Below are 11,963 nucleotides of genomic sequence, written 5' to 3' on the forward strand. Positions count from 1 at the left end.
AACACAACTAATATTGTTGCAATTCAAATTCAGTTTAGGAGGATACAGTGAGTGATAACTTATGCTGTCTGAACCCCACAAACATGCATTTAATTTCCTTTAATAATGTAGAAATAAACACAAAATTAAGAAAGATGAAAAAAAGTTAACTACATATATTAATGTTATTTGAATGTTAACTACAAACAGAAAAAGATGCATGGCATTCTACTGCTTATTATCAACACCAAATTTGGCAACAGAGGAAGCCGAGTGCAGCAACGAAGATGCAGAAAAGCTTGAGTTGTTGCTCTCCAAATACAACCCCTGCGCTGCAGATGACTGCCCTCCACTCCAACTCTTCTTCTCCTTTGCATCTGATCCACCTATTTGTGACCCTTTTATGAGCATATCAACTTTAGGTATTTCCTCTCTCTCCTGCCTTATTTCCTTGAGCATTGCCGCTACATCCTTCATCGTCGGCCGGTCGTCCGGCGATGGATGCACACACAGCATGGCAACTCCAAGAGTTTGCATCATCTCTTCAAGTTCCGCCTCGGGCCTTTGGCATAAGCCCGGGTCTAAAACCTCGGTTCCATGTGTCCGATTGTGTCGCACCCAGTCCACAATGTGAAGCCCATCTGGTATCGTTGGGTCGATTGGCTGTTTGCCTGTTAATACCTCGAGCACGACTACTCCATAGCTGTATACGTCGCTCTTCTCCGTGATCTTCATCATGTAGCCATACTCTGGTGGATATCAGGGATTGAGCCAGAAATTTTAGTTAGGACGGTTAAAGAAACATTTTGATTATGTGAAAGACAAATTTATAGTTTTATGACATATGAACTAACCGGGAGCGATGTAACCATAGGAACCAGCGACAGTGTTGGAGGAACGAGCGAAATCTCCATCATCTACGAGTTTAGCAAGGCCGAAATCAGCAATATACGGCTCAAAATCGAGGCCGATTAGAATGTTGTTTGCCTTGATGTCCCTATGAACAATGGGGGGGACGCAATCGTGGTGTAAATAAGCTAAGCCTTGAGCTGCCCCTAGAATTACTCGGTACCTCACATCCCACTCCAAGCAGCATCCACTCTTTTCATGAAGGAGACTCCCTAGGCTTCCGTTGGGCATGTAATCGTACATCAACAATCTTGTGTTCTGATTCCAGCAACAACCTAAGAACTTGACAATGTTCTTATGTCGGATTGAGCCGAGAGTTTTCACCTCAGTTGAAAAGGAGTCACGAACCCCACTAACACCGGACCGATCATTTTGACAGTTATGACCGGCTTGTATTGTTGTCGGCCATAGCTTCTTCACTGCGATCACTTCACCGTTGTCAAGTTCTGCTCGGTAAACAATCCCGGAGCATCCCTTTCCAACTGCATTTTCTTCAACAAGACTCCTTAGTACTTGATCGACCGAAAAATTCAGCTTCTGAAATGGAGTGAATTTCCAAGAAAATGGTTCGCTGCCTCCCAGTTCTGACTCTGCATCTTCTCTGTTCATTCTTCTAACTCTTATAACTGCTAAAAGGCCAATAACTCCCAAGGCCACTGTCACAATAGATAGCAACGAGATGGCAAGTTTTAGCCTCCATGACCGCCTAATACTTCTGTCTTGAGGTAGCCCCACACCCTGTGCATTGCTCAAGAAACACGAGTCGTGTCCCCGAGCACACAAACCTTTGTTTCCAGCCAGTTCTGTGGCCGATAACTGCCTGAACAGCTTGTTATCAGGGAGATAACCTGTGAAATTGTTGTAGGAAATGTTCAGTGAAACAAGGTTCACCATCCCGGAAAGAGACATCAAATCTCCTTCAAGCTTGTTGTGTGAAAGGTCTAGCACAGAGAGCTTGTTTAGAGCAACAACCTGAGGTGGAATTTCCCCTGTCAAGCTATTCCAGCTCAGATTTAAAGCAATTTCAAGAGCCTCAATTTCAAAGATTTGGACCGGAATGCTCCCAAACAGTTGATTCTGGCTCAAATCAAGCAACTGAAGCCTTGAACAGCGGCCAAGGGTCGATGGAATTGGCCCTGATAAAGAATTGCAGCTAAGTGAAAGTCGACTGAGAGAGAAGAGTTCGCCAAAACTGCCTGGAATTGGGCCAACGAACTGATTCATCGAAACATCCAATACCTCTAATTTACTAAGATAAGACAGGGAACTAGGCAGATTTCCACTTAATGAATTCCCAGCCAAGTCCAGCATCTGCAGTTCTCCGCAATTGCCTATTTCGTCAGGCACCACTCCACTCAAATGGTTATTAGAGAGATCAAGAAAACTCAGATTCGTAAGAGAACCAATTTCTCTTGGTATTTGACCACTGATTTTATTCCCTGCCAGTCTCAAACGGAAAAGGGATTTGCAATCACCAATTTCCGGGGGGATAGAACCCGATAAGTCATTAAAAATCAAGAGAAGCTTAGTTAGATTTCTGAGTTGAAAGATGCTCGGGGGCAAACTACCCGTAAGAGAGTTGCGGGATAAATCCAAAGCTTGAAGGCTTTTGCAACCGGACAATGTCGCGGGAATACTTCCGTCAAGCTTGTTATCCCATGCGAAGAAAACTTGAAGTTGAAACAAGAGTCCAAGTTCTGGAGGAATCGAACCAGAAATCTGGTTACTGTCAACCTGAAGCTGTATCAAACTTGTGGCATTGGAAAGAACTGCCGGGATTGAACCCGAAACATTGTTGCTGCTGAGCATCAACTCTTGAAGATTCGTGAGGTTCCCGAATGATTCAGGTATGGTTCCCGTCAGAAAATTCAAAGAAACATCAAGGATTACTAAATTCTTGCAGTTCCCGATCTCTTCAGGAATAGAGCCCACGAGATTGTTTTGCCATAGCATCAACTTCTCGAGTTTCAGGAGCTTTCCCAGCTCCCGTGGAAGCGAACCCGACAGGCTATTCTCATACAAATACAATTCCACAAGCTCTGAGCAGTTTCCAATCTCCCGTGGAATTTCCCCTGAAAGCATTGTAGTATAAAGCGACAAAACCTGAAGCTTTTTCAACCTACCCAACGAAGAAGGAAGCCCACCAGAAATCTTAGTTTCAGCAAGGCCCAAAACTTGCAAGTTCTGGCAATTCGAAATTTCATCTGGAAGTTTTCCCTCAATATCCTGATTCCCCCCCGCGCGCAAGATTTCCAAACCCGACAGCTGCCCAAGCTCCGCCGGAATGCTCCCACTCAACCTGTTGTCAAATAAAACAAGACTTTTCAGGCTAGTGCAACTCCCGAGTTCAGCTGGAATCGTCCCAGTGAGCTGATTAGAGTTGAGAGTCAATTCCTCCAGGTTTTTGAGCTTCCCAATACTCGCTGGAATATCACCGATAAGACTGTTGGAACTAACATCAATGGTTTTCAGTGAAACACAGTCTCCAATCTCAACCGGGATTGTTCCAGTGAGATTAGCCTCAGAAATGATCAGGGTTTCAAGAAAGCTCAAGGAGGAAAGATTGGAGGGAAAGGGCAGGGCGAGATAAACAGACTGAATATTGATTTCCGTGACATAGTTATCAGAAGAACACCTAACGAACGACCATTTACAGGGATGGGAGTCTTGTGAATTCCAGGTTGAAAAAGCAGGAGGCGGAGACGAAGAAGAAGAAGAAGAAGAAGAGTGAAGCCAAGAAAATAATACAACAACTTCATGGTTTGCTGCAATAGTAGGAATTGGAGAGTGTGAAAGAATATTGAAGAAGAAGAGGAAGAAATAAGAGAGGTGGCGGTGGAGGTGGAAGAAATCCGGGGCGGCGTTCAAGAACTGCCTCGGCATTGGCATTTCCAAATATTTGATCAAGATATCACACTCTTCTGGGACTTCGCATTGGGTCTCCGCAACCCCAAACTTTCTTTCTCGAGACTATCTTAGTTTGTTTCTCAAAATTCACTCCACTGCACAACTAACGGTGCCCTACTGTCTACCTCTCCAGCCAACCAACCTAACCTCAGAACACAAACTCCACAAGGAAACAAACACAAAACATATACAAACAACTCCTGCATGCACACAATGTCCCAGAAACAAATCCATTTTCCACTTGAGCAATATTATAGTTTAGAATAAAAGTTCAAGAAATAGAAACTTTCATTCTATAAACTATTATTTAAAGGTGAAAAAAATGTAATTTTGGTCTTATAATTACAATGTGTGACATTTTGTCATGTTCGATTTTGAATTTAGATGCGCCTGAAAATGCTTAATTCGTTAAAAATTATAATAATTTGCTCCAACTCTATTATGAAGAACATAAGTAAAATATGTAAATTTAGTTTTATAACCATAGAAGTGACACTTTTAATGCTCTTTGATTTTGAATTTATAGTTAAAGGCTATAATTGAAAAAAAAAAAAAAAATAAGCACATAGATCGTACAATTAAAACATCACTATGGCAAAAATATCTTATAAGCAAAAATTTCAGAAAAAATAAATCTCCAAACAAGAAAGGTCATTTACCAAGCATACTAATTTCCAGCATTTTTCAGTAACATTTGTCCTATATGCATTATTTTTTTAATTATAATTCACGATTATAAATTTAAAATCAAATATGAATTACCTCTTATAATTTCAAGATTAAAATTATAATTTTCGCGATTTAAAATTATGTACTAAGTCAATGAAAAACAATATATTTATTTCTCAAAGTGATGAAGTTATAATACACTACTTTACCAGAAAAACAAGTATAATATATACTCTAAAAACTATACATAACAATATATTGGTAGGTAGGTGACAAATAAAAAGATGTGGGACTTATTAAAAAATAAATAAAAATTAGAGGCAGTGGACCTCATCCTCACCCCCTTCCAACCCACCCACCCTTGACCCCTCCAACTCCACCATTTTTGTTCCTCGGGATTCTGTGCGTCCGTGGTTTCTGCATTGTGTCTTTCTGAAATAATTTTGAAATTGGGAATTAATTAATAAATATAGGTTTAGCAGAAACAGCATGCATGTGTTATTGCATTGTTTTCCTCAACTCAATCAGTGATGTGGGTGGCTTTGTTTTGGTAACTGAGCCAACACTATTCTTCCCACCACTTAAAAAACAAAACAAAACATTAACTTGTGGGTTCTCTTTTACCTCTGTTCTTAGGATTCTCCGGACAACTTTTCATCCCTGCTAAAACCCACCATCTTGAATTTGACCCGACCCGATGATCTGAAATTATTATCGTTGCATTTAATTTGATTTTACTTGACTCGATGACTCAAAATCATCACCATCGATCATACAACATTCAAAAAGCCAGTCATTTGGGACTAATGTTAAAAAATGAATCAAGTCTATTAAGAATTTAGTAGATCTCAAAATAGACTACGATCACGATATATGTGAATTTGTACAAATACAAATATTTGACTTTATAAATACGCCAAGACTATTCTGAAACAAAGTAAATTATTTATTAAAATAATATCTTTCATCTATCCTCTTAAATCCGCACCAAACTAATTCAATCACCAGAGTTGTTATGTTTATTGGTTTCTTGAATCTCAAGAACTTATCTGGATACAACTGCTCTCAAAATCACTACAACCTCGAACACAGATCAATATAATTTCAGTGCTTGTTATCTAATAATTATTGTCTTGGCTGTGTACTCGTGACCTGTGGGTTTTGTTAATAAAAATTGATTGAATGATGGATTTGATGAGAAGCACATATTTATTATTTGGAAAAGAAAAAGTGAAATAAGGGGAGCTCTCAGCTCAATATTTCCCAGATTTTGAGGCCAAACCACGTGGACTACCTAAATTCCATTTCCGCCCTACCAACGCCACTTTTACCCATACATTCCTATCCTATTATTTTAAGGTTTCTTCCTTTGATTTGTTAATTAGGTGTTACGCCCTTTTAATTAAATTGAATAATAATCTATTTGTTTTACATTCATTAAAATTTAGTACTTAGACAAGTTTCTAAGAGTTACAAACATATAATTGCAAGCTTTAATTTTGTTTGTGATCCATTTTTAGGATTTTTTTGAAACGAGCTTCAATTCAATAATCTATGTTCGGATAATTTAGTCAGAAAATTATTAAGAGCGATTTTTGTAATAACATAGAGCGATTAAAGTAACGTAATTTCAAGAATGTTGGAAAAGAAGAAAAGAAGACTTTGGTGAATGTAAAAAATAAAAAAATTTAACATGTTAAGACATTTTCTTTTCTTGGATGGGCATTTGTGTATCAAGGACTTGATCACTCTTGGTATCAACCCACGTTGTGGTTTCTTGCCAATTGCACCCAAAAGCAAAAGAAAAAGAACAAAAATCCCCAAAAATTAAGGCTAAATGAATTGACTTTATTCCACCAACACCAAGATCCTATCATGACTTTGCATGGCTTAAGTAGATAATTATATATGTACATCCAATTCTTTATTTTAATTTAATTTTTTTTATTCAATCTTATAAATATACACCAAATTGATAGGGGTATATCAATCATAATAACAAAAAATCAAAATACCCCTAAAGATAAAATATCCTTACAGAACAAGAATTCACATGTTTTTCACTTAGGTCAGCTTGCACCACCTTAGACCCAGAACTGGACTCGTCAATCGTACTAAGAAGCTCAACCACGTCATTGTTATTTTCATCATAGCATTCTTTATTTCTTATTTAATCTCACTTCAACTGACTTAAAGATTGAAAGGGTTTTTATTGAGGACCATCAAACAATCCTAATAATCCGCTCTTTTTTAAAGTTCTCAAATATCATCGACTCCAATCATAAATACTAAAAAAACAAAGAAATTGTAAACATATACATACATAAAATGATAGAGATTGGTCAAAATTGACAATGCTTATGCCTACTTTTTGACCTTTTGTGATAAAACTTTAGGCTCTTTTTGTAAAGGGGTAATATTTTATTGCAGGTAAATGGTAATGGAATATATGGTCTCCATAATAATGCCCTTATATCCCGCAAATACTCTACCCCACACGCCTGCCTACCAACTTTCTTTTTATCTTATTTCCTTTCTTTTTTCTTCACAAAAAAAAAAAAAAAGACAAAATCATTTCTATCGGGATGAGTTCTAAAAATCGACATATTTGTGCAAAATAAATAATAATAATAATAATAACAACAACAACGATAATGATGATAATGATGAAATATTGTATTTATAATAATATATTTTTATGATGAAAAAATTATACGGTAAAGTGAATATTTTTTTTAAAGTGAGAAACGTTAAAATTTCAAAAGATTTGAAATAATTGTAGAAAGTAATAAAAAATAAATAGTTAATTTCATGTAAACTGAGAATGATAGTTTAATAAAGATATATAATCCATGGAGAGGCCCTTGATACTTTATTAATACTATGTATGGATTAGCAGTCGTAGCATAGTTAGAGTATGTGTAAAATAATTTAAATATTATATTAAAAATAGATAGTGACAAAAAAAATCAGTTGAAAAAGTAAAAAATAAGTAGGAATAATATATAAGAAGAAAGATAATAATTGACATTAAATAAATGGAGTAATGTCACATGTTGGAGAGCCATCAGTATGTGAATATTTATTAATTCAATTATAAATATTTAATATTATTAATTATTAAAATTTATAATATAATTATAATCAATTTACTCAAAAAAATTGAAAAATGCAAATCCAATTGAAGCTACGGAGAATTTTGCAAGAGAAATTAATAGGCCTGTTTCTTGGGACACAATGCATTTTTGCAAGCCCAACTAAATGGAGCCCAAAACTACTGAAAGATCCAGAAAGATCTGGGTCGGTTCAGGTTACCCATCAGATTTTAGATGGATGTCAATCTTTGATCAGGAAGACTGTCCTCTCTCCCTGGAGGGCTGGCCCTAAACTACTACGTAAATTGCCCACTAATAAATCTAATCCACATATAATCTCGAAGATTCAAGGCCTTATCTCTCGCCATTCAACTTAATTACGTGAACCAAATCTTGGCTGAAAATACAGTGGGAGAGAAGCTACATGCGATTTCATGGCTTCTACTGGTATAAGTTTTCTGAATGCCCTTTCTCCTTCACTGTACTCGTCAAGATGCTGCAGAAATCAGGCTTTTTCGCCGGACCCATCTCAATTTCTGTCATCTATGTCCTTTTCCAAGTTCAAGAATCAAACTTTATACTCATCCCTTCAAATTAAGAGGTTCAAGAATCGCAATGTTGGTGCTTCTCCCGTTGTTTTTGCCGCACAGTCCAATTTCTTGAGAGGTACCCTTTTGCTGTTTTCGCTGTAAGAAAATATGCCAGCTCTATCAGTTTTCCCTTTTTGCATCTTTTTTGTTTTTGGACCAAGAGTTGTTTACAGTTTGTGGGCTGTAATTTTTGTGTTAGCAGTGAGTTTTGATGCTTGGAATTGGATATTAGAGTTGGAATTAGTGGAAAGATATCATATGAATTTCAAATGTTCAATGCCATTGCAGTTCGCCAAGTGCTTAACTCCTTGCTAATCTGAACTACTGGAATGTGGTATGAATCCATATGGTGTGGAGTCAATCGCGATGTATTTGTTCTCGTATGTCTTGTTTAAGACATTGGGAGGCCATGGATGTCTGCATCATACTTGGGATTTGTAATGAGGGCAAAAGAGGATATTGAACTACTTTTTTCTTGAATTATGGTGTTTGTTTCTTGTTTTCGAGCTTTGATCAGTGCTTTCTTCAAGAATGTGATTCACTTTCTTTAGTTTTTATAGTCTATAAGACTAAGAGGATGCTTTTGGACATCGGTAGGGATTCACCACATGGGAGTTAGCTTAATAGTGGTAATGATTCTTATACTCTCGAGTCTAACGGCATTCTTATGCATAGTTCGAGAACGTTTAATGTAGTGTCGATAAGATGAAACCAGTTGCTAGTAGACTGGTGAGAAAGAAAATCCTTCAGAGTACTGGGATTCCTGCCGCTTGATACTCTCCTAAGGACTTGCTTGAATTATGCAAGGTAGGACTTATTGGTTTGTACTTGGAATTGGTCTGTAGGTGAACAGTGTAACCATACAGAATAGCAACTCATGCAAGAAAATTTCTTTTATTTTTCTTAAATAAAATCTAGTTTCGATATCAAGAATATCATATTGCGCATCATATAAAAAATGACGGGAAACTCCATCTCTCCAAATGTTCCATTTCTTGAATTCTATTTATTAATATCAAACTATAGATTTTTAATTTCTATCAGGCCCCTAGACTTCATCTTTTCTATGTTGTCCAACAGTTATTCAAACAGTATGGAAGGTTAGCAAGGATGGAATTGAAGCAGGAACTAACTTGGTGCCTGTAAGTATATACTTTCATCTGTCTTGTTAAGATCTTCGACATTATACACAGTTCTTTCATTTATGCTAATTCTTCCATCTTCTTCTTCCCTTATAAGGATGCTATACCGAGACCAATAGCAAGGATTTCTGTAACTATAGCTGCTGTGATGGTCTCACTCTTTCTACTGAAGTCGTTCCTGTCCACAGCATTCTTTGCTCTGGTATGTTTTCACACCCTGCCTTTACAATTGAACATGCAGAAACTTTACGTTCGCTTCAGCACTGCCTTATCGAAAACTTGAACGTACGAGACCCAAGTTTTGGTATCGAAACTTCTAAATTATCAAATAACCCGAAAGCTTGGTGGAGATGAATTACGTTTCTTATACCGGCTATATGGAGATCTATCTATACTACATAAAACAGGAAATGTCCATTCACCCCAATTTTGTGTCCTCTAGTTTGACGTCATTCTATTCTAACGACACTTATGTGTGCTTGCATATCAGTTCTCTTCAAATATCATGTCGTTCTTGTTTAAATCATGAGATGGATGGTTTGTGATTGATGAACAGGCAGTGATGGGACTAAGTTACTTCACATTCATAGCCTTAAATAAGGATGAAGGCCCTAAAGGGGATGGAGGAACCACTTCTGTTGAAGATAGTCTTGAAGAAGCCCGAAGAATTATGGAAAAATACAAATAAACACTCAACTCTCTTCATCTGCCTTCCCTTCCCTTCCCATCACTCTGGTGAAATTGGAGCACTACTGTAAAAAAAGAAAAGTTACTGTGAACAATCTTCATAGCATTTCTCTATTGCTGAATGGTAGCTTGTCATAGCGTAGATATGGGTAAAGCATTTTTAATGTTACCTGCCCTGTTTTGCTTTCATCGTTGTTGGGAGCTATTTTATTTTAAATCTCTCATTTAAATGTATAGTTATATATATATATATATATATATATTATTTTAGAGCTCCTATCTCCCTACCCCACCTTCACTTTTCCACTGTGATTTTACTGATTAAAAATTAAAAATATTCACACGATTTTGCATGCAGAAAGGCCCATGGATATTATGAATTCCCTATGATTTTTAATATCAATCTAATTATTCAAAATATCAATCTAATTATTCAAACGATTTTGCATGCAGAAAGGCCCATGGATATTTTTTGATATTCAAAAAATATTTGTTGGTTACTTAAAAAATTATCAATTACTATGATTTTTAATATCAATCTAATTATTAGTTTATGTTAGACTTTCATTGATTTTTACGTTGAATTGATCAAAATATTCTTGTGAAATATAAAATATTTTTATTTATTGTTTAAATGTTCTTAATTTTTTAAATGAACCAGAAGGACAAGAAGGAAATTTCAACTTGTTGATCTTTTTTGCTAAAACAACAAGTGCGAAGTAGACATTTTCAATCTTTGCTCCTAATATTATATGATTTTATTAAATATTATGTAATTATGATTTTATAAATAATTAAAAAAATATCTATAATTATGATAATTTTTCGTAGAAGTCGTGATAATTTACCTGTTTATGTAGCCCACATCGCACCGCCTCTACGATTGATATAAGAGAGAGGGCCTAAATGAAATGAAGATATAGACGACAAGAAAACAGTAGGGCCATAAGTGAAAGCAAAATCATGGGTTGTCCACCTTCACAGCGGCTACTTCAGTCTGCACCTTTCTCAAAGAAAGCAATAAAGCACTGGGGACTTGGAAATTTTATCTGCGACTTCCAAAGGTAAGCAAGCGTGCACACAACAAATGTATAAAGTCACACATAAACTGACATGACCTCTGACTTTGTGTCCCTTTCTTGAAAAGTCTTGTTACCGTTTGTTTAGACATAGAATTACCAAAAGAATTTATGTCTGAGAAACCATTTATTGGAAATAGACATTTAAGTGGAATTTCAGTTGATGGGATGTAAGAAAAACGATTTCTTGAAAGAAATTGATGTTGCCTTTTTGTTTTTCTTTCCTATTTCTTTTTTCAGATATATATATATATATATATATATTTTGCTTGCGAAGTGTTTGGTGTGGGAACCAAGAGAGCATTAGTTTACAAACATAATCAGTGGTGGCATCATTAAAGATGAAACATTGGCACTTTTATTGTGAGTATGAACATCAACCTACTTTTTGAATGATTAAAGTAATAGCTGCAATCAAATGGATATCGTCCCATTGATGCACTAAATCTTCTTCAGTAACAGTCAACAGTGTTAGCTTTCCCAGAAAGATAACCTCAAACAAAGAGAACCCTCTACTCCCATTTCATTTCACTTTCCTTCCTCTTGTTCTTCTTCTTATCTATCGCTTTTTTCTTTTCCTGTCACCACTGTTCCACTTTGCCTCATTCATGGCGGCTGTGAATTTTCTTTCCCTCTGCATTGCTCTTCTGCTCACTCTCACTCTGACTCACTCTGCTTCAGATGTTGTGTTGCTTTTGCAAAAGATTAAGCCTTCGCTGCAGGGAACAGCAGAGAACTTGCTGTTGTTATCATGGAATACTTCAGTGCCACTCTGCCAATGGAGAGGTCTAAAATGGGCTTTCAGCAATGGCTCTTCTTTGCTCTGTACTGACCTTTCTTCACCACATTGGACTAGCCTTTCTTTATACAAAGACCCCTTTTTGCATCTTGTTTCACTTCAGCTCC

General features: G+C 36.5%; 3 protein-coding genes across 4 annotated transcripts in view; 2 read left to right on the forward strand and 1 right to left on the reverse strand.

Moving 5' to 3' along the window:
- Nucleotides 36-4,131, reverse strand: LOC105163496 (LRR receptor-like serine/threonine-protein kinase RCH1). The gene is made up of 2 exons (XM_011081861.2): nucleotides 834-4,131; nucleotides 36-728 (listed from the first exon to the last, which is right to left on the reverse strand). Exons 1-2 carry the CDS (start codon nucleotides 3,775-3,777, stop codon nucleotides 208-210), a joined length of 3,465 nt encoding a protein of 1,154 aa, XP_011080163.1. The 5' UTR covers nucleotides 3,778-4,131; the 3' UTR covers nucleotides 36-207.
- On the forward strand, nucleotides 7,861-10,147 carry LOC105163499. Of its 2 annotated transcripts, XM_020694995.1 has the most exons (5): nucleotides 8,088-8,225; nucleotides 8,438-8,956; nucleotides 9,230-9,291; nucleotides 9,389-9,493; nucleotides 9,848-10,147. In XM_020694995.1, exons 2-5 carry the CDS (start codon nucleotides 8,950-8,952, stop codon nucleotides 9,977-9,979), a joined length of 306 nt encoding a protein of 101 aa, XP_020550654.1. In that variant the 5' UTR covers nucleotides 8,088-8,225; nucleotides 8,438-8,949; the 3' UTR covers nucleotides 9,980-10,147. The 2 variants fall into 2 exon arrangements, with proteins under 2 accessions (XP_011080165.1, XP_020550654.1); XM_011081863.2 differs by lacking the exon at nucleotides 8,438-8,956 and having other exon boundaries at nucleotides 7,861-8,225.
- Nucleotides 11,354-11,963, forward strand: part of LOC105163498 (putative kinase-like protein TMKL1) — a 3,787-nt gene continuing 3,177 nt past the window's right edge. Inside the window, 2 exon segments of the mRNA XM_011081862.2 lie at nucleotides 11,354-11,961; nucleotide 11,963. The exon segment at nucleotide 11,963 is cut by the window's right edge and continues 1,036 nt beyond it. Of these exon segments, the coding sequence (XP_011080164.1) occupies nucleotides 11,666-11,961; nucleotide 11,963 (297 nt within the window). The 5' untranslated portion in view covers nucleotides 11,354-11,665.

This window comes from Sesamum indicum, linkage group LG6, assembly GCF_000512975.1.
Source record: "Sesamum indicum cultivar Zhongzhi No. 13 linkage group LG6, S_indicum_v1.0, whole genome shotgun sequence".
Taxonomy (NCBI): domain Eukaryota; kingdom Viridiplantae; phylum Streptophyta; class Magnoliopsida; order Lamiales; family Pedaliaceae; genus Sesamum; species Sesamum indicum.

What these genes read in the sequence shown, in the direction of transcription:
- LOC105163496 (XM_011081861.2), bottom strand. Translation starts at nt 3,777, where the DNA reads ATGCCAATGCCGAGGCAGTTCTTGAACGCCGCCCCGGATTTCTTCCAC. An exon ending in CTATGGTTACATCGCTCCCG is followed by an intron (nt 729 to 833) that starts GTTAGTTCATAT and finishes GATATCCACCAG; the next exon opens with AGTATGGCTACATGATGAAG.
- LOC105163499 (XM_011081863.2), top strand. Translation starts at nt 7,994, where the DNA reads ATGGCTTCTACTGGTATAAGTTTTCTGAATGCCCTTTCTCCTTCACTG. An exon ending in ACAGTCCAATTTCTTGAGAG is followed by an intron (nt 8,226 to 9,229) that starts GTACCCTTTTGC and finishes GTTGTCCAACAG; the next exon opens with TTATTCAAACAGTATGGAAG. An exon ending in CCACAGCATTCTTTGCTCTG is followed by an intron (nt 9,494 to 9,847) that starts GTATGTTTTCAC and finishes ATTGATGAACAG; the next exon opens with GCAGTGATGGGACTAAGTTA.